A 22,713-nucleotide genomic window follows, 5' to 3' on the forward strand; every position below is an offset into this window, starting at 1 on the left:
AATTGATGAATCCTTGGTAAAATTTAGAGAGGCTCTGTCACCAGATTATCAAATCCCTATCTCCTATTGAATCTGATCGGCGCTGCAATGGAGATAACAGCAAAGTTGTTTTTTTTTGGACAGAGAAGATACATGGGCTCCAGCCGTCCGAGAGAGTAATATGCTCGTCTCTAGGGAGTTTACTATGCTTACCTGCACACGGTGATGCTGCTGCACATTCAACTGTACCCTCTGACGCCTGGAGCCGATGTGTCTTCTCTCTTCCGACGCCAAGGTTGAAGGACCTGTGGGTGACGTCACACTGTGTGTCTGCAGTGAAAGAAGCTGGGTGGGAACGATGAGAAGTGTATGACGCTGATTCGTCAGCGTCGTACACTTCTATTCCCAACGCCCAGTTGGTAAAAACATAATACACGCCCAGTTGGTAAAAACACAATACACGCCCAGTTGGTAAAACACCAGGAATTGCAGCGTTGTCCAGAGGTTTTTGCAATTTCACTCAACTTTTTCTAACCCACACGTACCCTAATGTGTAGACTCCGGGATCCTGTTCAGTTTGGCCAATAAAGAGCCATCTATGTGACAATTGGTGTTTATGTGATGACGAAAACTATCCCGGTTGGTGGAAGCCTATTGTGTCAGTCGGAAATGTCACTGCACCTGAATAAAAGTTATTCCAAGCATTAACAGCAATGGAAAAGTTAGAGGCTCTGTCACCACATAAGTGTCCTATCTCCTATATAAGGAGATGGGCGCTGTAATGTAGGTGACAGTAATGCTTTTTATTTAAAAAAACGATCTATTTTCACAACGTTAGGAGCGATTTTGGTTTATGCTAATGAGTTTCTTAATGCCCAAGTGGGCGTATTTTTACTTTCGACCAAGTGGGCGTTGTACAGAGGAGTGTATGACGCTGACCAATCGGCATCATGCACTCCTCTCCATTCATTTAGACAGCAGAATCGCGTTCTTACTAGAACATGATCTGCAGCCACATACACAGCGATTCTGCTTGATTAACGTTACTGCAGTGTCCTGATAATGAATACACATGACCATCCAGCCTGGACTTCATGTGTATTCAGAATCCTGATACTTCTGAATCTTTTCTGTGAGATTCCAGCAACGGATACGAAATCTCGCGAGATTATGGAGGTAAACGAGATTTCGTATCTGTTGCTGGAATCTCACAGAAAAGAGTCAGAAGTGTCAGGATTCTGAATACACATGACGTCCAGGCTGGATGGTCATGTGTATTCATTATCAGGACACTGGAGTAATGTTAATCAAGCAGAATCGCTGTGTATGTAGCTGCAGATCATGTTCTAGTAAGAACGAGATTCTGCTGTCTAAATGAATGGAGAGGAGTGCATGATGCTGATAGGTCACTGATTGGTCAGCGTCATACACTCCTCTGTACAACGCCCACTTGGTCGAAAGTAAAAATACGCCACTTGGGCATTAAGAAACTCATTAGCATAAACCAAAATCACTCCTAACGTTGTGAAAATAGATCGTTTTTTTAAATAAAAAGCATTACTGTCACCTACATTATAGCGCTGATCTCCTTATATAGGAGATAGGGCACTTATAATGTGGTGACAGAGCCTCTTTAAAGGGGTTTTCCCACCAGAGACATTTTCGACATATCCACAGGTTATATCATAAATGTCAGACGGATGCAGGTCCCACCTCTCGGACCTGCACCGATCTCTAGAACGGGGCCCCATAAACCCCGTTTTACCTCTTTCTGCTCTCGCTCCCTCCCCGGCCACGAAAACAGCGTAGCAAATGGCAGTTACGGAAGCAGCGTAGCGAGCTATGCGGTTTCTGGAACTACCATTCAGTTCTATGGGCCTTACGGAAACCGCGTAGCTCAGCGGGCTACGCTGTTTCCGTAAGTCATGATTGGAATTCACCTGCTTCTGTCTCAACACAGAGCGGCAGAACGGGGTTTAGTGGGCCCTGTTCTGGAGATAGTTGTGGGACCCACATTTATCTGACATTTACAACTTATCCTGTGGATGTGTCATAAATGTCTCTCATGGGAAAACCCCTTTAAATCCAAATGATTTTTTACTAAAAGAATAATTGTATTGCAGCAAAATCTTTACATGTTTTGTGTTTTTAAATAAGTTGTTCCAAGATTTTATGATAGGTGAATAAGACCATTCCTAGAATTTTAATTGATGGGTTTGGACACCACCTATCCTGAGAATTGGGCAGTACAGTTGCCAGCGTGGACCATCAATGGAGAAGTAACTAAGCATTGGTAGTCATTCGCCAATGTAATAAGAGCAATCAGAAGTTTCCATAACTCGCTTATCAGAGAGTGACAATGTATTCATGGCCATCTTTTCATTGATGGTCAACACCAGGCCATTGTCGATACCCTCACTGATCATTCTTATCTGATTGACACGCCGTATTTGTGACTAATAGGCGCTGTCACACTGATAATATTAGTGACAATTGTGTCCCAAACTGTTTTATTTTAGAAGTTATGAGCTTTTTTCTAAATATGCAAATGATTCGATACTTGACAAATGGGCGTCAACAGCAGGGATTCTCCTGAGGTGGAGCTTCCTCACAGCCTCTGACCTGTCCTATCAGCATGAAGCTGCTTCACACAGTGTGAGAGACTGAGGCTGGAGGGAAGGGGGATCACTTCAAACAGCCATATCTCGGGCTGTGGAGCACCTAGAACAGTGATTCTGGTGGCAAGTCTTTCATATGACACCATGGATCACAGTAAAATCACCAGTTAAAAAAACTGTCGGGAATGGAAGCTTTATACTATAAGATCAGGCTGTGTTCTTGGGCAGGGACGGGTGAGAAGCTGTATGCTGATTGGACACAGTCATACAGAAAACATTACACCGTCCAGAGTGAAAAAGAAAGAGTCACCGCCCATTTGGCTATTAGAGACACATTACCATATTTAGAAAAAAACATTTTTTTGAAAACCAATCCCACTGTAGTTATCAGCATCACAGCGCCTATTAGATTAGTTAGGAGATAGGGAATTAATAAAGTATTGACAGAGCCTCTGTAAGGGGGTTGTCTTATCACAGACAACCCCATTCATATGAGAGCTGGTGCTTTAAACAGGTGATTGCGATGGGTCTAGCTCCCGAAACCCCAGCAAACGGCTGATTTCATGGTAACCAATCAGATGAGTCCTCCACAGCAGGCGCTGCTCTTAGGGTGGGTTTACATGGGAAGATTTCTGCCCATAACGAGCGGCGATTATAACAAGTCGATGGGCTTTAGTTATCAGACACACTTACATGGGCTGATGCTATTCTGTATGGGTACGAACGATCATTACTATTATCGTTCAGTGCCCATCAGCTTGCGTTATTGTCAGCAGCACGTCCCCTGTTTACTCGGGGAGATGTACTTTGCCGTCAACCAGGATTTTAATGTCTGCATAAAAGATGTGATCAGCCGATGGACGTGCGTCTGCTCATTTGTTGGCTGATCACGGCCCTGTTTACATGGGCCAATAATAGGAAAAGAGCATTCATAAGAGCACTCGTTCGACCGATTATTTACCCATGTGATGGCCTTTACCGAGTGGCTCTTGTCCCAGCTCATGAAGGGTGGTACCGAGCGGGGACCTCCCTCTATGACGTTCATATGCCCTAATAGACCATATGGATCGAGGTGGTCTTTAGGGAAAAACCATATGCGAATGTTCATCTGATTGTGGCCAGTTCTTTGTGTCTATGAAGTATATACAAGTGAGTTTTTTTTCTTTTTGTGTGTGTAATATGTGGGAACAAGCCATGAACTTTTCCATCCTTACCAGCAGAGAAATAGAACTATGCCAGGGTGGAATAAATTTGCATTTGTGAAGTTCAAACAGTGCTGCAAAAATTGTAGAGTTTTGTCTCTCATACTTACTGCAAATTGAAGAAATAAATCATGAGACATCTCATTATATTTCTGCTTGCGTACTGCGGCTGAATTTAAATTGCCTTTTGTTGCAGCGGCACTGAGCGATTCTTCCTTATCATCAGAGGCGCAGATGGCTTGAAGACAGGAGAGGGGTGATAGGGCCGCTCACTGCACTTTTGTTTTACACTGGCATCCACTTTGCTGAACTCTTCAGTGTTCTCCTTGTGATGTTACAGTATTGTAAAGTGTAAGGAATACATCCTCCTCAAACACAAGGAGATAAAAGATATTAAGTCTTTTTTTTCTTTTCTACTGTTTCCAATTTTAGACCTAAGATGTCACGCTTCAATGGTATTGCACCTTGTTGGGTATTCGGGGTGCAAGGCATTTTTTTTATATATATACTTTAGAAGCCAAATGTAATGAACAGGATTTAACATGGCGCAATGAGTTGCTAGGGCGCACTATAGGCTTGTCAATCTACGGTATATCGTTTTTTCAAGGGTTGACTTCATTGGACAAGCTCAGAAAAGCACATATAAAAACTGCACCCATAATGCCTCATAATCGTAATATTTTTATTTTTTTAAACTTTTCCACTCCGCAAGGTGATATAAACTGAGCCTGAGGCATCATGCACATGGCAGAGTCTATATGGTAGCACCCAGGTTCCCTAGGGCTCTTATACTACGGGGCCTAAGGGATCATGCACACAGCAGAGCCTATATGGCAGCACACAGGGTCCCTAGCACTCTATTCTACGGGGCCTAAGGCATCATGCACACAGCAGAGCCTATATGGCAGCACATAGGGCTCTGTAGTATGAAGCCATAGGCATAGTGTGGCGCCATATAGTTCCTCAGTGATATACCGAATTCTCACCTAGGAGCAATGCTTGTAGTGGTGAATACCTTTGTCATATTGCATTCAGTGGAACATGCGATTTGTTTTCTGTCTGAAATTCGAGGCTCACGGAGATGCATTATGGCGCCATAGCCTCAGAGCTTGCATAATGCCATAATATGACCATATGCATAAGGCCTAACTGTGCTCAACACCGTATTAAGTTGTGTTGCTGTCGTTTTCTACAAGTGTTTGTGTGCTTGGTGAAAAGGTTAATAACGCAACTCCAATTCTGGTCCAGTCAACAGGTTGCGCCATCTGCATGTAAACACACGCTGTTTGCAGATTCCTCTCACGTCTCCAGAGCGTATCTTTTGTCTTGGATTTTTAACCCACTTAACAACTGTGTGTTGGAAGGAATGTGAGAACTACTCGGAAGGCACCTCTAGCTTAGAACTGCAGTTGTGTATTAAAAGCCCCCATGGCAGTGATCTTGTGTGTGTTTTTTGCTTCTTCAGGGGTTGCAGTATAATTTTATTTTTCTTTCCACAGCCAGAGTTTTATGATACAATTCTAGCTGCTTGCAGTTACCACTAGAGGGAGTATACTGGAGAATTACAATGGGGACCTGTAACATTCTGTCTTCACAAAGCTCCCTCTAGTGGTGGCTAAAATAGCCCACATTTTATCGTTTAACTCAATGGCTGTGTAATGGGAAGCAAGGGATTTGGAGCTCTGTAACAGAAAAACAGTGTTCTTGCCCCTATAATGATATGGTTTAAAACGAATTCGTAAACAACCCCCCAATTTTTAGGTGCACTGTAACATATACAAAATTTCGAGAAAGTGATTTGCTTGTATTTTAATACATTGGAGTTGTTTTTTTCTTGTCCTCTCCTCTGCCTTATAAAATCATGAACAATGAGCTTTCCATTAACTTCTAATTGTATTCTACTACTGCTGTCAGGCTGAGCGAGGTGCACATACGTCGGAGTTCATTGTAATTTAAGAGCCTGGCTGTGTTAATGTTACACAAAATGGTTTTATGAATCTCTTTGAATAGCAGCGCAGCATAATTTGTGACATTTATCCATTTACTGTTGAGGCACAATGTTCACTTTGACTGCGAATGGAGTATGAATAAATGGGACTGCGTGTCGCGTCGTTCTACTGTGTTATTTCTACAACCTTGATTTTTCTAATGTGAAATATTAACCATGTACAAATGTGTTATAATATATAAATATCATGCAGAACCGTGACCAGGGATGGCAGGAGAGCAAGCAGCTTAGGGTGCAGCAGTCTGGGAGAGGGGCACACACATTGCAATGCCCCATGCACCCCTTTTTGTTCAGCAGAATCAAGGATCTTCTTGAAGGATGCAACAGTAAGAAAAAAAAAATCCTGCCGCTTATTGCTAAAGTAGGGACTGGAGTGCCATTCTCTATGTACTGATCATATGCAAAATATTCCCCCTCCAGCAGGAAGAAAAGTTTTTCTCTAGTGCCACTAATAAGTGACTACCCTGTAAGTCGTTGTCTGACCCTTTATGACTCGGGTTTACAGTTAAACCAGAAACACCCATCTTTAGACAGCACTGTTTCAGAGTTGTTGCTCGTCATCAGTACAGCGTAGGGTTCTGGTTGGCTGAATGAAATTCCTTTTGAAGCAGCTCTTGGATAGAACTTATTTTCCTTGCGGAGATGCAGCCAGTAGAGAGGGCATTGCACCCTGGGAAAAAAAAGTATGCACATAGCTCTACTCCAGAAGAAAGAAAATATTTTGGTAGTTATGAGCGCGGTAGCTGTTACTCATATAGTCGCACCGTGGCTGTCACTGTTATGACGCGACATCTGTACTGTACTGATGGTCCTGGAAGACCAGTTGCTGGTAATTTGATTGCCAATCCCAAATCTTGTCTGTTTGTAAAGGGAGCAATTGCAAATAATACAATTTCCCCCAAAAATGTAAATGGTTACCTTTTAATACATGGCCTCATGCTCATTTCAGTTATTTTCTTCAGGGTGCAATCAATTTTTTTTAACTGACAGCACCCTGACGCGTTCATTTCTATGGGGCCCATGCACACTTCTGCTGTTTTGACAGTTCTGTTCATCCACGGTGAAGGATGTGTGCATGAGGAGGTTAAATACGGTGTCAACAAGATACAGTACATTAGAAGAGAGGCCTCATGCACACATCCTTCACAGTTTTTACAAAACGGATCCGTGTGTCCGTTGTGACATCCGTGTGGTTTCCGTGGTCACTCCGCGTCCGTTGTTCCGCTTTAAATGGATGCTGTGCTTCAGTTTGTCTTCCGTTTTAAACGGTCTGTTAAAACCCATCTTGTGTGTTGAATGCAGGGAACTTTGGCACGCCCTGCCGCTGCTTAGCAACTGATCCGTGAAAAACGGGCGGCACACGGGTGACCTCCGTTTTCATGACGGACCCATAGACTTCAATAGGCCTCACGGTCACTGAACGACGGACAAAAGTAGGACATGCACTACTTTTGATGGAACGGACCAACGGAACCATCAAAACAACTGAAGTGTGCGTGGCCCCATAGAAATGAATGTGTCAGGGTCCGATCAGTTAAAACAACGGATAGCACCCTGAATAAAATAACTGAAGCGGGCATGAGGCCTTACCCATACAAACATTATAAGTAATAAGTCTATTTATACAGCAGGTAAGGCGAAGATCACACTTGCGTTGTATAATATGTTACTCTATAACGTTTTTAGATCAGAATAAGGATAAAAACGGAACAGTTAAAAATCCCATTGAAATCAAAATAACGGATGTAAACTGATTACAATTTGCTTGTATCCATTTTACATGGACTCCAATGATGATCAATAACCCATCCGTTAGACATCCGTTTTTTTTTTGAACTTCGTAAAAGTCCCGTACTCGGACGCCAACGGATGCATTTAAAAATCCCATTGATTTTAATGGGATTTTTAACGGATCCGTTTTTATCCTTACTCTGGTCTACACACTGACCAGCGTAACAGATTATACAACGCAAGTGTGAACTTCATCTAAATTGTATCCCGTTTTCTTTATCTTTCACCGATACTTTATAAGTAGTAGGTTTCTGCAATACTAACCTATCATCTGTATTTTACAGGAAAAAAGGCTGAAGGAAAAGGCAGCCAGGAGAACTTCTAGCAAGAAACCAGAAGAGGTAAGAAGAATTACAAAGCTTTACTTGGCAGTCTATCTCATGGATGGAAGTATATACTGCTGATATGTGTGAAAAATATTCTGTACATCGTATCAGATTTGCCTGAACTCGGGGGCATTGCCTGTAAAAATGGAATTTGGTGGTGTTTTTGGTAAAGGAGCTCTCTAGGAGTCACTAATAATGAGCCGCTAACCGAGCATGAGCGTTGATCTCGGTGTCCTAGATTGAGTACTGGTTCTCACTTATGTTTTGATCGTATGGACAGAGATCTAGCTACAGTAGATCCCTATGGACACATACCAACTCCATGTGTTAGAAGTAACATTTACCACTTGCTCCTGTGGTGTTTACTGCTGCTTGGATTCTCAGCGATCAACTATAAAAGGGTTATCTAATGAGATAAAATCACTGGTCATCTGTTTGAAGGCACTCCTCCCCCTTTTTCCCTAGCGCTGCTCCATACCGTTAAACGGTGACAGGTGTAGTGGCGGTTCACAGTATTACAGCCCTCTTCCATTCACTTGAAGGACCCCCTCAAACAGCTGATCAGCTGGGGTGCCTGGAGTCTGACCCCCACCAATCAGATATTGATGGCCTTTTTGGCTAGTGTTCAGTTCCCCTGCAGCGCCACCACATGGGAAATGTAGCGTTACACAGTTTCAACTGAAATTAATGGATTGTCTAGTGAGATAAAATCGCTGATCGGCAGTTGAGCGTTGCTTCTCTTTTATCCCTTGCGCTGCTCCATACCGTTAAACGGTGACACACGTAGTGGCGGTTCACAGTATTCCAGCCCCCACCCATTCAAACAGCTGATCAACAGGGGTGCCAGGAGTCTGACCCCCGCCAATCAGATATTTATGGCCTATATTGATGTGTTCAGTTCCCCTGCAGCGCCACCACATGGGAAATGAAGCATTACACATTTTCCACTGAAATTAATGGGTTGTCTGTGTAATGCATGAACACGCTGAGTCCTCCAGAGTTAGAAACACTCTTTTTAGATGGTCTTTGCTTTGGCTAATAGATTAAGGTTGTAAACGGTGGACGGCTTTCTATTAACTCCGCATTTCTTAATAGGATATTTGACTTTTTTTTTTTTTGTAAACTAGACAACTCCTATAAAGTCACCATGTAGCCTGAGCCTAACAGAATTGAAATCCTAAAAATTCAACTGTAGTTGACCTCTATATCCCTATATTGCACATCAGGGGCTGCTTGGTGGGGTCCTCATACTGTAGAGCTGCTGTCCCTGTGCTTGTCTTCAACATGGAGGAATACACAGGCATACACAATTTAGAGGCAATGATCATATCTCTTATTGCTTCACGAGTGGCGACCTACCTCGTGATGTTTGTTCATAAAGTGCAAAATAGTAAAAGATGAACCAACACTATATTACTAATGCAGTTCTTGCTTCCCATAATAGGTAAATAGCAAGTAGTTGTGCCACGTGATAATTACGTGGCAGTGGTTTCCATAGAACAAGGTTGAGCCTACTAGTAGCGTCTGGGACTATTAGGTATGTACAGCAGCACACAGAGGTCTTATGTCCCCCTAGTAATGCTGCCATACAGGCTCCATCAGATGCTCTTTGCATGGAGCTATTGTCCTCTGGTAGCAATGCTTCTAAGGCAGAATTGCTCCATACATATACACCCGATGTAGCATGCTACAATCTTTTTTTTTTTTGACTGGTTCCTATGAAAGCTGCCAGAAAATAATCTCTGTGCGCCCCCAATTTCATACAGTACTGTTAGTGCCCTTGTATGGGCACAGTATCATGGCTCCGTACAACACAGAGGTTTATGAAGCTGTAATGCGGCCGTGTGCATGAGGCTTTAATGGGGAATCTGGTTTGGACAAAATGGATTGACTGATTTTCCCATTCCATGCTGCAATAAAGAACTGGTCATTTAAATTATTGTATGTTTTTACGTTACCAGCGTTACTTCCGTCCACTGTCTATAGATCACGCACTTTCATTTCTCACTGCTCATGGTGCTATGAACAATGCCTGGATAATTATCCATACAACATTATTGAAATGGGAAATAATTAGTCTGTCATGAGGGATAGAAAATCTTGTTCTACTAACTATTAAGAAGTACTTTGTCTTCTAACAAAGACTATAAATGTAGAGCTTTATGGAGCTTGGCACCGCAGGCACCGCCAGGATTAAGATCATTGTCCATAGTAGAAAAGAATACAGATCACTTGTTCTTTACCCAATTGTCTGACACCGGAGAGCAAGCCTGACATAGAAGACCACGTATTTAAAGGGACAGCCATTTCATTCCTATGTAAAAATCATCTGGTTTATAAATTTATACGAATACATACAGAATGGTTGGGGAAAATGGACTGGTTGTCAAAGTTGTACCGAGGGAGACTCATTCAGGAACTTTTTCTCTGGCCAAAGCACGTTGGCCCTGAGGAAGCTTTTCAATCGCGGAGTCACAGAGGAGAGCACCAGAAGAGCTAGGGAAGCTTCTGAAGTCACTATTCATAAATATGGCCAGGGACGTCAGGAGCTTCCCCAGGGCTGGAATATTTGGGCCCAAGTGTTACCTGATGCTCTCCTTGGGAACTCTGGCCTTGGGGAAGCTCCCCGACATATACGTTTAATGTCTACCTGTGACAGATGCCATACAGTGGCATCATCACACATAGGCTCCCATGTTAAAAAAACAGAAACGTAAACTGTGTGTTAAACATTTATTTTGTGGATTGTCACCGCATGGAATAGCGTAGCCCACTCAGCTGTTTTATCCATCAAAAAAATGTACACTGACTTATACCAGCCCGACGGGGGTCAATAGGACACTCTTTAAGCCTCAGTTAGCATAATAGAGCCCTATGTACATGTTTAGCGCGTACGTTGGAAGCTTTCTCACCATACATGCTCAACGTGGTTTGATAATGTGAACTAGGCCTAGGACTTGGAAAAAGCTAATGTAAAGTAACTGTGTCGTCACAATTTGACATTATTTTAGTATTAAAAAAATTTGTATTTGTATATTTTTAATGGACTATCCATATAAAAAATATTCTGAAATATTGCAGTTTTCACATTAGCCTATAGGACACACAACAGGCTAACATTTCCTGTTTTCTGCAGCTCACTTCTGAACTCTACTGTGTAGACTGGGACAGTGTCAGAGGACATTGGATGTCAGCTGTACATTACTGCTGGAGGCCTAGATAAGGCAGTATAGCAACGCACACACCCCCACACACCCACGCTCTTTATGCAGTTCCCCTTTTAACTGTTTAGTGTCTGGTTGGGAGGGCTTTTCTCCATCTCTTCCTGGAGACTGTAATAGCCTATTGACACTTCTGTCCATTAACTTCCATTCATTTCAGCTGCCATAATGCGCGCACACCTTGCTGCACTGTATATACAGGAAGTGTATGTCTCCAATATGGCCGTCCTCTGGGAATTTTACAAAAATAAAAAAAATAGCAAAAACCAAACCTTAGTTTTCTTCTACTGACTTCTATTTAATTAATGAAATTGAAATTAAATACATTAGACGTTCCCTTTAAGACCTGAGCCGTGCCTGATATGGGGCCACAATGTGAGTACCCGGTAGGGCTTTATATTTACAGCGAGCACGGTTCATTATAATAGATCCTTTCTAGTAATTAGTGTTAGCAGTTATTACTTCATTTACAGGTGGATGAAAGATTTCCTAGATGAACAGATGTTTTACTGCATTGCAATACCCTTCAAAGACTGCAGTAAATGCTATTACACAGATGTCAGACCTGTGTCTGATCAGGTCCCTGCAACCTGCGGGAGGATCACAAAGTCCTGGGTAAATATCACAGCTTGACATCCAGTCCTGATCTTTCCTTTTTGTAGTGAATACCAATGAGAAGGTAATAATTTCATGCTAATGACTAGTCATGCCACAGCTTTACTTGTATACCAGCGGTATGAACCGTGCATGATCAGACGACCACACTGAAGCTCGTGCCTCTAGGTCACTGTAATGCCACTCACTACTACACATAATGCCACAATTGAGGGCCAAGCAAAAAACAACCTACCTGCGCCGTGGGTTGTGTTAAAATGCATCCTCAGATCCTACTGGCACCTCAGTGGGTCATGGCGGTGGCAACTGCTACCATTCGCAAAAACTCCTGGTATCCTATGCAGATGATGAACTTGACTTGACACCAGCATCCTATATCACGCCCTAATGGCCGATACCTATAATTAAACCTTTTTTGGCAGCCAAAATACTGTCGGCCCCTGTGGTTCGGGTCTAATCACCCTGTTTGGCCGCCCCCACTTAGTCACATCCTAACAAGGAGGATTATAACAGATGAAGAACATGAAATAGTCTCCAGTTGAGATTTGGGTAAAACTTTTGATAATCCGAACAGTATCAACTCACTCATTACTTCTCATGAAGTGAGCAATGCTACACTTTCATTCACACAGGACCACTGGCTGTACGTCCAAGCATTGAAATGAAAACCACCCAGCCTCCTGGAGGCACGGCCAGGAAGCAGCATTGCTGCCCATGTCCAGGCAATCTAAGCGGCGCTGCGGCTTCCCTGCCGCAGTGCTCACACTCACCGATGATACACGAGAGGAGAGGGGATGACCGGACACGACACACCCTCTCAGACGAACACTCACAGAAGAGGATAGGGTAAACCGTGAGTTGGGGCTTGGCACCCCTTACATACTGCCCTCGCTGTGCCAGGTGTTCTATGGTAAATGTTCTGCACTCTTTACAGGGTTTCTATACATTTTAGTAAACATTGCTAAACTAATAGAGTTCATATAGTGCTCTATTCATCATAGGGTTTGTGCTGACACTTGCTCTTTAACCCCTGACCTCCGATATTGTAGTGAGGTTGGTGACATCATTTTACTTTTCACACATTCGAAACGCAGTGCACTAAATCCAACTGTCTGTATAACCACTTAGATGCCGTGGGCAATAGCGACTGTGGCATCCGAGTGGTTAGAAAAAGTGTGTTTTAATATTGTAAAAATAGAACAATGGCAGAATTGCTGTTTTTTTTTCTTTTTCACCCCACAAAAAAGTGTGAACTGTTTTCAATACAGTATGTGGTACATTAAATGGCGCCATTTAAAACTACAACTTGTCCCACAAAAAAAAAAGCCTCATGGGGAAAAATAAAAAAGTTATAGGTCGTGGAGGGATGGGAATGAAAAAACAAAAGCATTAAACTAAAACTGGCAAAGAGTTTAAAGGGGTTGTCTAATCAAAAACAACCCCTGTCCATATTCTCTATTAGGACATATGAACGTCCTAGAGGAGGCTCTACTGCTTGGGGCCGTTTTCTATGACCCAGAACGGAGAGCTAGTCTTTAAAAGCAGCTCCCCCTTTGGTGGACCCATTCATTACATGGGCAGACATTAATTTGCCCCAGTGATAACCGCTGATCACCAGGGGGTACAGAAGCCGGACCCACGGTGATGAGCTCATAGCCGCATCAGATTGTTTTAAAAAAAATAAGTTTAGGGCCCCTTTAATTGCCAGGCCATGCAAATGTTTCTCTGTAGAAAGTAAACTCCAGCTGATAATTCCACCTGTAAAGTCATTTGAGGTGGATAAGCACAAGTTTCGTCCTATTGATTTGAAGTACTTGGCTTGTAGATAGTTTATATAGTTCAGCAGGGCAGGGTGGATGTCCTGACACTGAATCGTGAAAAGATACTTAATAGTGTCACCATGTCCCCATGATAAAAAAACAATTTGTCACCAGGGTGTCGCCCTGTGAAATAAACAGTTGATGAACTTCTCACAGACACGACGTGGTGTTTTCCTTGAGTCACTGAACAGAATCTTCTGTCTCGGAGTCCAATTTATTTTGTACTTGGTGATGAAATGACATGTAGCGCAGTGATGCGTCCTATCCCATAACGTCTTTTAGGATTATCCTAAGAATTTAATCAACTTAGTGTCTTAGTTAAACAAGGCTATGTACGCTTGTACGTTTCTAATCTTATGCGATGTCCCCAAACAGTGACATGTAAAACGACGACCTGTTTAATGGCAGAAGAGACGCCAAAATGTTTACTTTGTTAGTCGTCTTAGTTTTGCTATTGGCAACTTTTTTTTTTTATATTCTAACCGAGCACTTTTGCAAAGTCCTACATAGTGAATTTTTGTCTTAATAATGGAATATATTCTTGCAATTGTTGGGTGCAGTTGCATTAAAACAGCTTATGTGACAGGAAGACACAGAAAGTACTTGCTTCTCTCCCTGTAAATAATGAATGCACAGATATTAATTTATCCTTCTCTCCCATAAATGATATAGGCAAAGATAATACTGCCTCCCTGTCTCTCCCTGTAAATGATGTAGGCACAGATAGTACTGCTTCCCTGTCTTTCCCAGTAAATTATATAGGCATAGATAGTACTGTCTCCCTGTAAATGATACAGGCACTGATAATACTGCCTCCCTGTCTCTCCCGGTAAATGATGTAGGCACAGATAGTACTGCCTCCCTGTCTTTCCCAGTAAATTATATAGGTATAGATAGTACTGCCTCACTGACTCTCCCTGTAAATGATGTAGGCCGGCACAGATATTACTTTGTCATTGTAACTCTCTAAGTAATGTAGGTACGGATATTAATTTATCCTTCTCTCCCAGAAATTATATAGGCACAGATAATACTGCCTTTCTGTCTCTTGCTGTAAATTATATAGTCACAAACAGCCCTGTTTCCTTGTAAATGATGTAGGCACGAATACTACGGCCTCCATGTCTCTTACAGTAAATGATGTACGCATAGATATTACTGCCTCCCCGTCTCCCTCTAAATGATGCAGGCACAGATTCACGGTCTCTCCCTGTAAATTATCTAGGTAACAGCTATTACTTTATCATTGGCTCTCCCTGTAAGTAATGTAGGTACAGATATTAATTTATCCTTCTTTCCCATAAATTATATAGGCGCAGACAGCACTGCCTCCCCATCTCCCTGTAAATGATACAGGCACTGATGATACTGCCTCCCGGTCTCTCCCTGTAAATGATGTAGGCACAGATAGTACTGCCTCCCTGTCTTTCCCAGTAAATTATATAGGCATAGATAGTACTGCCTCCCCATCTCCCTGTAAATGATACAGGCACTGATAATACTGCTTCTCTGTCTCTCCCTGTAAATGATGTAGGCACAGATAGTACTGCCTCCCTGTCTTTCCCAGTAAATTATATAGGCATAGATAGTACTGCCTCCCCATCTCCCTGTAAATGATGTAGGCACAGATAGTACTGCCTCCCTGTCTTTCCCAGTAAATTATATAGGCATAGATAGTACTGCCTCCCCATCTCCCTGTAAATGATGTAGGCACAGATAGTACTGCCTCCCTGTCTTTCCCAGTAAATTATATAGGCATAGATAGTACTGCCTCACTGACTCTCCCTGTAAATGATGTAGGCCGGCACAGATATTACTTTGTCATTGTAACTCTCTAAGTAATGTAGGTACAGATATTAATTTATCCTTCTCTCCCAGAAATTATATAGGCACAGATAATACTGCCTTTCTGTCTCTTGCTGTAAATTATATAGTCACAAACAGCCCTGTTTCCTTGTCTCTTACAGTAAATGATGTACGCATAGATATTACTGCCTCCCCGTCTCCCTCTAAATGATGCAGGCACAGATTCACGGTCTCTCCCTGTAAATGATCTAGGTAACAGCTATTACTTTATCATTGGCTTTCCCTGTAAGTAATGTAGGTACAGATATTAATTTATCCTTCTTTCCCATAAATGATATAGGCGCTGCCTCCCTGTCTCTCCCTGTAAATGATAAAGGTGCAGACAGCACTGCCTCCCCATCTCCCTGTAAATTATAAAGGTGCAGACAGCACTGCCTCCCCATCTCCCTGTAAATGATGTAGGCACACATAGTACTGCCTCCCTTTCTCTGCCAACATCATTTACTGGGATAGATAGTACTGCCTGCCTCTCGCTCTTTCTGCACCGTACAGTTACTCACGAAGCCCTAAACAATGAAAGCAACAAGTCCCTGATAAACTAATCAATGCAAAGTAAACACAACTGCTATACTGTGAAATTGAAAGAGAAATATTTCAGAAAATGGATTTCACTCGAAATACCAGGGTATTACATATCAAATTGTGTCGGCTAAAGGGATTGTCCATAATATGAAAATGCCCATTACTCGCCTGTTAAATCCATGGTCGCTCCAGCTGCGATGCTCCAGTCAGTCACTGCGGGAACGTTACATCGTTCCTGCTGGCCTGTAAATAATATAGTCAGGGGACACTGAAAGAATCGGCGCTGGTGTAGCAGGAAATTTAACAGGTAAATAATGCGTATTTTGTGATTTTATGACATTTTCTGCTGCCGTGTGTTTGTTTTTTTTTGTCCTTTTGGCTGTATAAATAGCATGCACTGTGCGATCAAAACACATTTCATGCCAAAAGCAATATCCTTTTATCAAACAGTTAACAATGTCTCCCATTCACTGCCGGGCTCTATGGTAACTCGCAGCGCGCTCCAGAGACGGCAGAACAGATGTTGACACCGGTGGAGTTGACCACCTACAAAGAGGTTAAGAATTTTCAATTGTAACCAAGGAAACCTCAAAATGACACATTTAAAAAGTACAAATTGGACTCCGCGGGATAATCTTCCATTTTTCCTTTCCTGCCTTACAAGTGGTGACTAATTTTTTTCATTACGTCTAAACCTGTATGAAGTGAAGTATGACTACAACCTTCTCCATCCTTCCCCTGGGAGACTGTTTACCTGAGCGGATAAAGAGGACGAGCGTTGGGGCTTTGTGCTCTCGGCTGCTCCCCGTTGATTTGTTAGGGGACGTTTAAAAAAGGTCGACTTGCCCTGTGTGGCTGGTCGTGTCGGGAAGTGGCTGTCTCATTTCATGACACATTTTGTTTCTATGTCTCTGTTTAGATTTGAGCGCCTTCCATCGTTTTCCTCTCTTGAGTACCAACAACATAGCACATTATCAAATAATACAGATCTGGCGCATGGTGGTGTTGCCCCGGCCACTTGGCTCTTGTCACTGCCACTCTGGGTGGCGCATGCGCGGATAACCGCACCATGTCATCATGGGGACGGTTTGGCGCGTGCGCACTCTCAGCGGGCAGACGCCACTTTACACAGCGGTCATGTCGGCTTCCGCTCGGGGTGCTACGCATGCGCCCGGGCAGACGCCGTCCTGGGATCCACATGGTGTCCGCCAGACAGAAGTAAATGCGCCAAAAGGTGCATATTATTGTGCTAATTATTGTAAGTCATTAAAGGCCTATATAAGTAAAGTTACACCCCATTATAAAAACAACCCCTGAGGACGCCACATTGTAGCGATACGCGTGGGGCATTCAGTCCCCTTCTCTCCTCTTCACATATCACGTAATTATGTTGGTTTGATGCAACATTTGTATGCATATATTGGAGCTGCATATCTAGGGGATTAGGTGGTATTGCGGGGGTTCTGGATTGTTTGCCACTTATCAGGGTGGCTACCCCCTTAGAGATTCCTTGTAGCCTGTTGATGCTATTCTAAATGTTTTTAATTTTTTCATGTGGTGATATTAATTCTAATAACGTATATTTGTAATATACATAGTTATCTCATGATATTTTTTTTCTCGCCACATATACGCACCCGATTGTGTTTTGTGTTTAGATAACGGATACAGCAGAGCGGAGTTTGTAGTTTACCCCTTTTCCTTGTGCATAGTGATGGGTCAGACAGTAGGTTTTCCTGTTCTCTCATGGATAACCCACATATTACAGACTATATATTTCGTCTACGTATTCCCATGCAAAAATGAAGACTTGACAATCTTTATGTTCAGTCGTCTTCTTAGCTGAGCTGGTTGTCCAGACTTCTCCTGCCTTCTGTTTCTACGACAGGAGTTGTTTTTTTCCATCCTCCCTGTTCCTCTGTCAGGGACTGAATCATAATATAGTATATAGAAAGTAATTCCTCATTCACATCGTGTTTATGCCCTGCGTTTAGCGTGTATGTCGGGAAAAAGCTCATGAAGTACGCACTAAACATGTCAATAAGGCTCCATTAGCCTGACGGAGGCCGAAAAAGTATCCCCCAAATGAGTTCTTTTGGCCTCTGTCGGACTAGTTATATACGTCGGTATACCTTTTTGGGTGGAGACACAGGGCGGATACGCTGCGTAGAAGTACACCGCGTACCAATCCTGGAAACCTTAGGGAATTCCACCCGAAAAACCGCACCAATTTGTGGGCCAGTTTTTCAGGGGGATTGTCCGCTACAAAACAACTGCAAGGAAAATTTAAAAAAAGTTTATACTTACCCGGCAGTTATCATAGTGATGCGACCCCTCTTCTTCTGAGCGCAGCCTGGCCTCCTGAGATAACGCTGTGTATTCCATGTGACTGCTGCAGCCTTTGATTGGCTGCAGGAGTCACATGGAATGAAACGCCATCCCCTGAGGCCGGGCTGCACTCAGAGCGGAGGATCGCGTCGCTATGATAACATCCGGGTGGAAGTATAAGCGTTTTTATTCATTTTAAATCCCAAAAAGGTTTTTTGTTTTTTTTCCTCATTTGCCATCTTTGCGGCAGAATCGCAAAGTTTCCATTGCAAAAGTCGCAACACATAGCTCTTTGTTGCGGGTTTTTACCGATTGGGGAGGTAAAACCCACAACAAAGAGCTATGTGTTGCGACTTTTGCCATGGAAACTTTGCGATTCAGCCGCAAAGATGGCAAATTAGAAAAAAGGAAAGCAGCGATTCCGCAGAATAAATTGACATGCTGCGGATTAAAAAACTCTCTTTTTTTTTTTTTTTTTTTTTTGAAGGATGGAACAATGTTGACGCTGTGGTCGGGAACTTCATAGTTAAAAGTCCCTGACGTCGATATTCATACATGGACACTGACGTCAGGGTCTTACCCAGGCCCGGAGTACACCACCGGAGTGCTTCTGATGTCCTGGCCGGGGACATCACTGTCCTCATATTTCCCGGGCACGGCGCTTCAGGTAGCGTTTTGCCCTGGGGGTTCGAGCGATGTATCCCATTGTATGTCTGGATACCTCTCCACCTTCCATCAGAGAGATATATCGGGACTCCTCCCAACCTATACCTCCGACAGAAGGAAAAAACACTATGTGAATGGGGCTTTAGCTATGTGTAATCAGTAAATAACACGCAATTCTTAAAGCGGTTGTACACAACTAGGAAAATATGGCAGCTTTGTTCCAAAAACAGCGCCATACCGGTCCACAGGTTTTTATGTGGTATTGCAGATCAGCCCCATTCACTTCAATTGAGCTGAGCTGCAGTACCAGACCCAACCCATGGACAGATGTGGCACTGTTTTTAAATGAAAGCAGCCAATTTTTCTAAAACTGTACAACAACCCCTTTAAGAAGACGGTACTATGGCCTCTCCCTTATCATGAACTTAGAATCCCCACCCCAAATATACACAATTAAGAGGTCAAAGAGTAGTCTGTCAAGTTATTGTGATATGTAAGAGCAATATTCTGATATTTAAGCCGCATTGTCCCTAAAATAAATGGGGAAATAATTTAAAGGATCTATCCCTGTCTGATTTAGAAATCTGGTTATCACTCTGCTTTTTACAGCTCATTCAAGACCTCTAAATCTGCACTTGTGCATTGCAAATTTTCATTTTAGATCTGACCTTTTATGCTGTTTTACTTGTCTGTCAGTCTACACCACAGCTTTAGAATTCTATTCCACAACATCAGGATAAACCATTCTAAGGCTATGTTCACACGGGGTCTTTTGCCGAGTTTTTTGACGCGGAAACCGCGTCGCAAAACTCGGCAGAAACGGCCCGAGAACGCCTCCCATTGATTTCAATGGGAGGCGTCGGCGTCTTTTTCCCGCGAGCAGTAAAACTGCCTCGCGGGAAAAAGAAGCGACATGCCCTATCTTCGGGCGCTTCCGCCTCCGACCTCCCATTGACTTCAATGGGAGGCAGGAGAAAGCGTGTTTTATGCCCGCGGCGCTCAATGGCCGCGGGCGAAAAACGGCGCGATAATTGCTATTCACACGGAGTATTTTGGGGGAGGAATATCTGCCTCAAAATTCCGTTTGGAACTTTGAGACAGATATTCCTCCCCCAAAATACTCCGTGTGAACATAGCCTAAAGGCCCTGCCTACTTACTGCAAAGCATGGAAGCCTAATAAAAATGAGTGTTAAGTGATCTGATCTGATTGACATGTTGTTCGCGCTTTACATTTGGCGCAAACGTCGGCCATAGGCTATTGTGCAAAAGAAACATGTTCTGCATGGTATATGTGTCTTTGCGGGATACCTTTGTACTTCTAGCGTAGTCGCCATTGGGTATATGGGGCTTTATGGATGTGTTCGCCATGAGCTTTCCCAGCACACACTGTGTTAAAATCTGTATAACACCTGATTAAAGTCCTTAAGGGTGTACTTACATGGGGCCACGTGTCGGAAAACCGCACTGAAAAATCACGCATTTTAACCACCATTTGATTCAAAACCGCAGTAAAAACACATTTGCAGTGTGGTTTTTGGCTGCACGACAAAACCGCACGGTGTGAATACACCCTGAGCAATGCTGCGTCCTTGAGGAGCTCTTTGATGGTTTTTTTTTGTTTTTTGCTTTCAGATTTGTTTGTTTCCTACAATTACCTGGATGAGAACATCTTGTTATGTTTGTTACTTTGTGTGATACGAGACTTCATTGTTCTCATTTTTTTTTATGTATTTGGACAAAAGGAATTATGCTGCAGAATTAATTTATGGGCCGATAAGAGCTCCATTTGGCTCTGCGGAGACGCGATCTGCCAGCAGCACATTTATCTCCGCTCTGGATATTCTGCAGCGATTAAGGAATTACATTGTAGCCAGCGGGCCTTGGCTGGCACATGAAACCTCCTCGTGTTTGCTTCGCTAATGCCGCTGCTTTATACAAGGGCAGAATAATTCTATCAAGTGCATTTGAGAAAAGGAAAAATGACACATTAGCGGATCAAGTCATTTTTGTTTACGGCTTTGCTTCGTCTCTGACCATAGATACATATTTACCGTTGACTAAAAAGTCCATGTAAAATTTTACATTCGGAAAATCTACAAAAATATATATCGATTTATCAACCTACAATTTTTGTAAGCTCCTGGAACGAACATTTTGTTGAAATCTAGCTAAGAACGTGGAAACCTGTCTCCTCAGTCTACAGCTTCTTTTCCAAAACTTTACATTTCACTAGCCCATTTCACACTTTAAAGGGGCTTTCCGGGACTTTGATATTGATGGCTTACCTTTAGTATAAGGTCGACCATATCAGATCGGTGGGGGGTCCAACTCTTGGCATCCTCAGTGATCAGGTGATTGAAGGGGCACAGTGCTGCGGCGAGCACTGCGTCCCCTTCATTGTTTGCCAGACACCGCTCCGCACATTTAGTAGTAGCTGTGTCTGGTATTGCTGCTCACTGCTGTTCAGTCCCATTCAAGTGAATGGGACTGAGCTGCAATACCAGACACAGCCACTATAAAATGTGCGGAGCTGTGCCTGGTAAACAATTTAAGGGGTTTGATGGGACCAATTAACTAATTTCTATTTCACGGCACATAGAAAATAAAATTTATTTTCTAAGAACCGATTCCAGCGCCGGTCACGTGATGCGTCTCCAGCAGCAAAATCTTTACTTCCGGCGCTAGCCCATCTATAATCTTTGACTTCCGTTTTCCGGCAAGCTCAATGTACGGCAACGTCATTTATGACGTCACTGCACACTAAGAGAAGAGGTGGACCGGATACTCTTTCTCCGGCGTCTGAGCGTGCGTGGTTGCTTTCCTAGCGAGATTGTATTACAGGCCCTGCTCCTGGCGCATGGCATGCTGGGAGCGGACCGGATGCTGTCATAGGAGGCATGTAAACAGAGTGCGGAATATAAAGAGAGAATGTTTACAGCACGGAAAGAAACTTCAAAAAGGTATTTAGGCGGGTGTATTTATAGCTAAAAAAAAAGGTCAAGACTATTAAGATTTTTTTTTTAGATCTCGGAAAACCCCTTTAAGGGGTCCCTACAATCAGCTGATTGCCGGAACTCAGACGTCCAATAATCTAATATTGATGGCTTATTCGAAGGATAGGCCGTCATTATCCCCCTTTAAATTGGAATGTGGGTCAGAACAAGATCAAGGAAAGAGAGCGTATCGTGGCTTAACTTTTAGCAGACAGATGCCCACAAATTCTCATTTTTTAAAGGTGGTGTTCCACTGAAAGCCCCGGTCCCCACCCCACCGCAAAGTCAGTGCTCTGTAGGTATAGCCAACAGAGCGGAGAGGTGAGGGTTTGACAACCGCCGCTACCGCCTCCGACCTGTTCAGCAGCGGTTGTTTGCGGTCTGGGTGGGGGGGTTGCCACTGGCTTTTACTGTATTAAGGCCCCTAATGACTGAACATTTATTAACATCTGCTGTAAGTGCGACAAGGCGGGTAAAGGTTTATTAAGTAACCCAATTTTAGGGGCAATTTTAGACCACATAGACGAGTTTCCCTTTTGATTTTAGTGTTTCTTTAAATCCTCTTAGAAACCTACGGTATTTGGATTCATAGCAGCCATTTCCTGTATAACAAATCTTTAGGTGACTTTAATAACAGGCAGCTGCCGATGTCTCCTCCATTGTGGACGGCTGCTGGTCTTTATAAGTAAAGGAAGCGATGTTGGAACATATCACTCTTCATCCAAGAGAATTACTGGTGGCAATTACTGTCCTGCCG

General features: G+C 43.1%; 1 protein-coding gene across 2 annotated transcripts in view; it reads left to right on the forward strand.

Moving 5' to 3' along the window:
• Positions 1 to 22,713, forward strand: part of DDX10 (DEAD-box helicase 10) — a 243,339-nt gene that overhangs the window by 166,939 nt on the left and 53,687 nt on the right. For both annotated transcript variants that reach the window (XM_075851596.1, XM_075851597.1), the window contains one exon: positions 7,883 to 7,939. In XM_075851596.1, the coding sequence (XP_075707711.1) occupies positions 7,883 to 7,939 (57 nt within the window). The remainder of the gene's footprint in view (positions 1 to 7,882; positions 7,940 to 22,713) is intronic.

Source organism: Rhinoderma darwinii, chromosome 2 (genome assembly GCF_050947455.1).
Source record: "Rhinoderma darwinii isolate aRhiDar2 chromosome 2, aRhiDar2.hap1, whole genome shotgun sequence".
Taxonomy (NCBI): domain Eukaryota; kingdom Metazoa; phylum Chordata; class Amphibia; order Anura; family Rhinodermatidae; genus Rhinoderma; species Rhinoderma darwinii.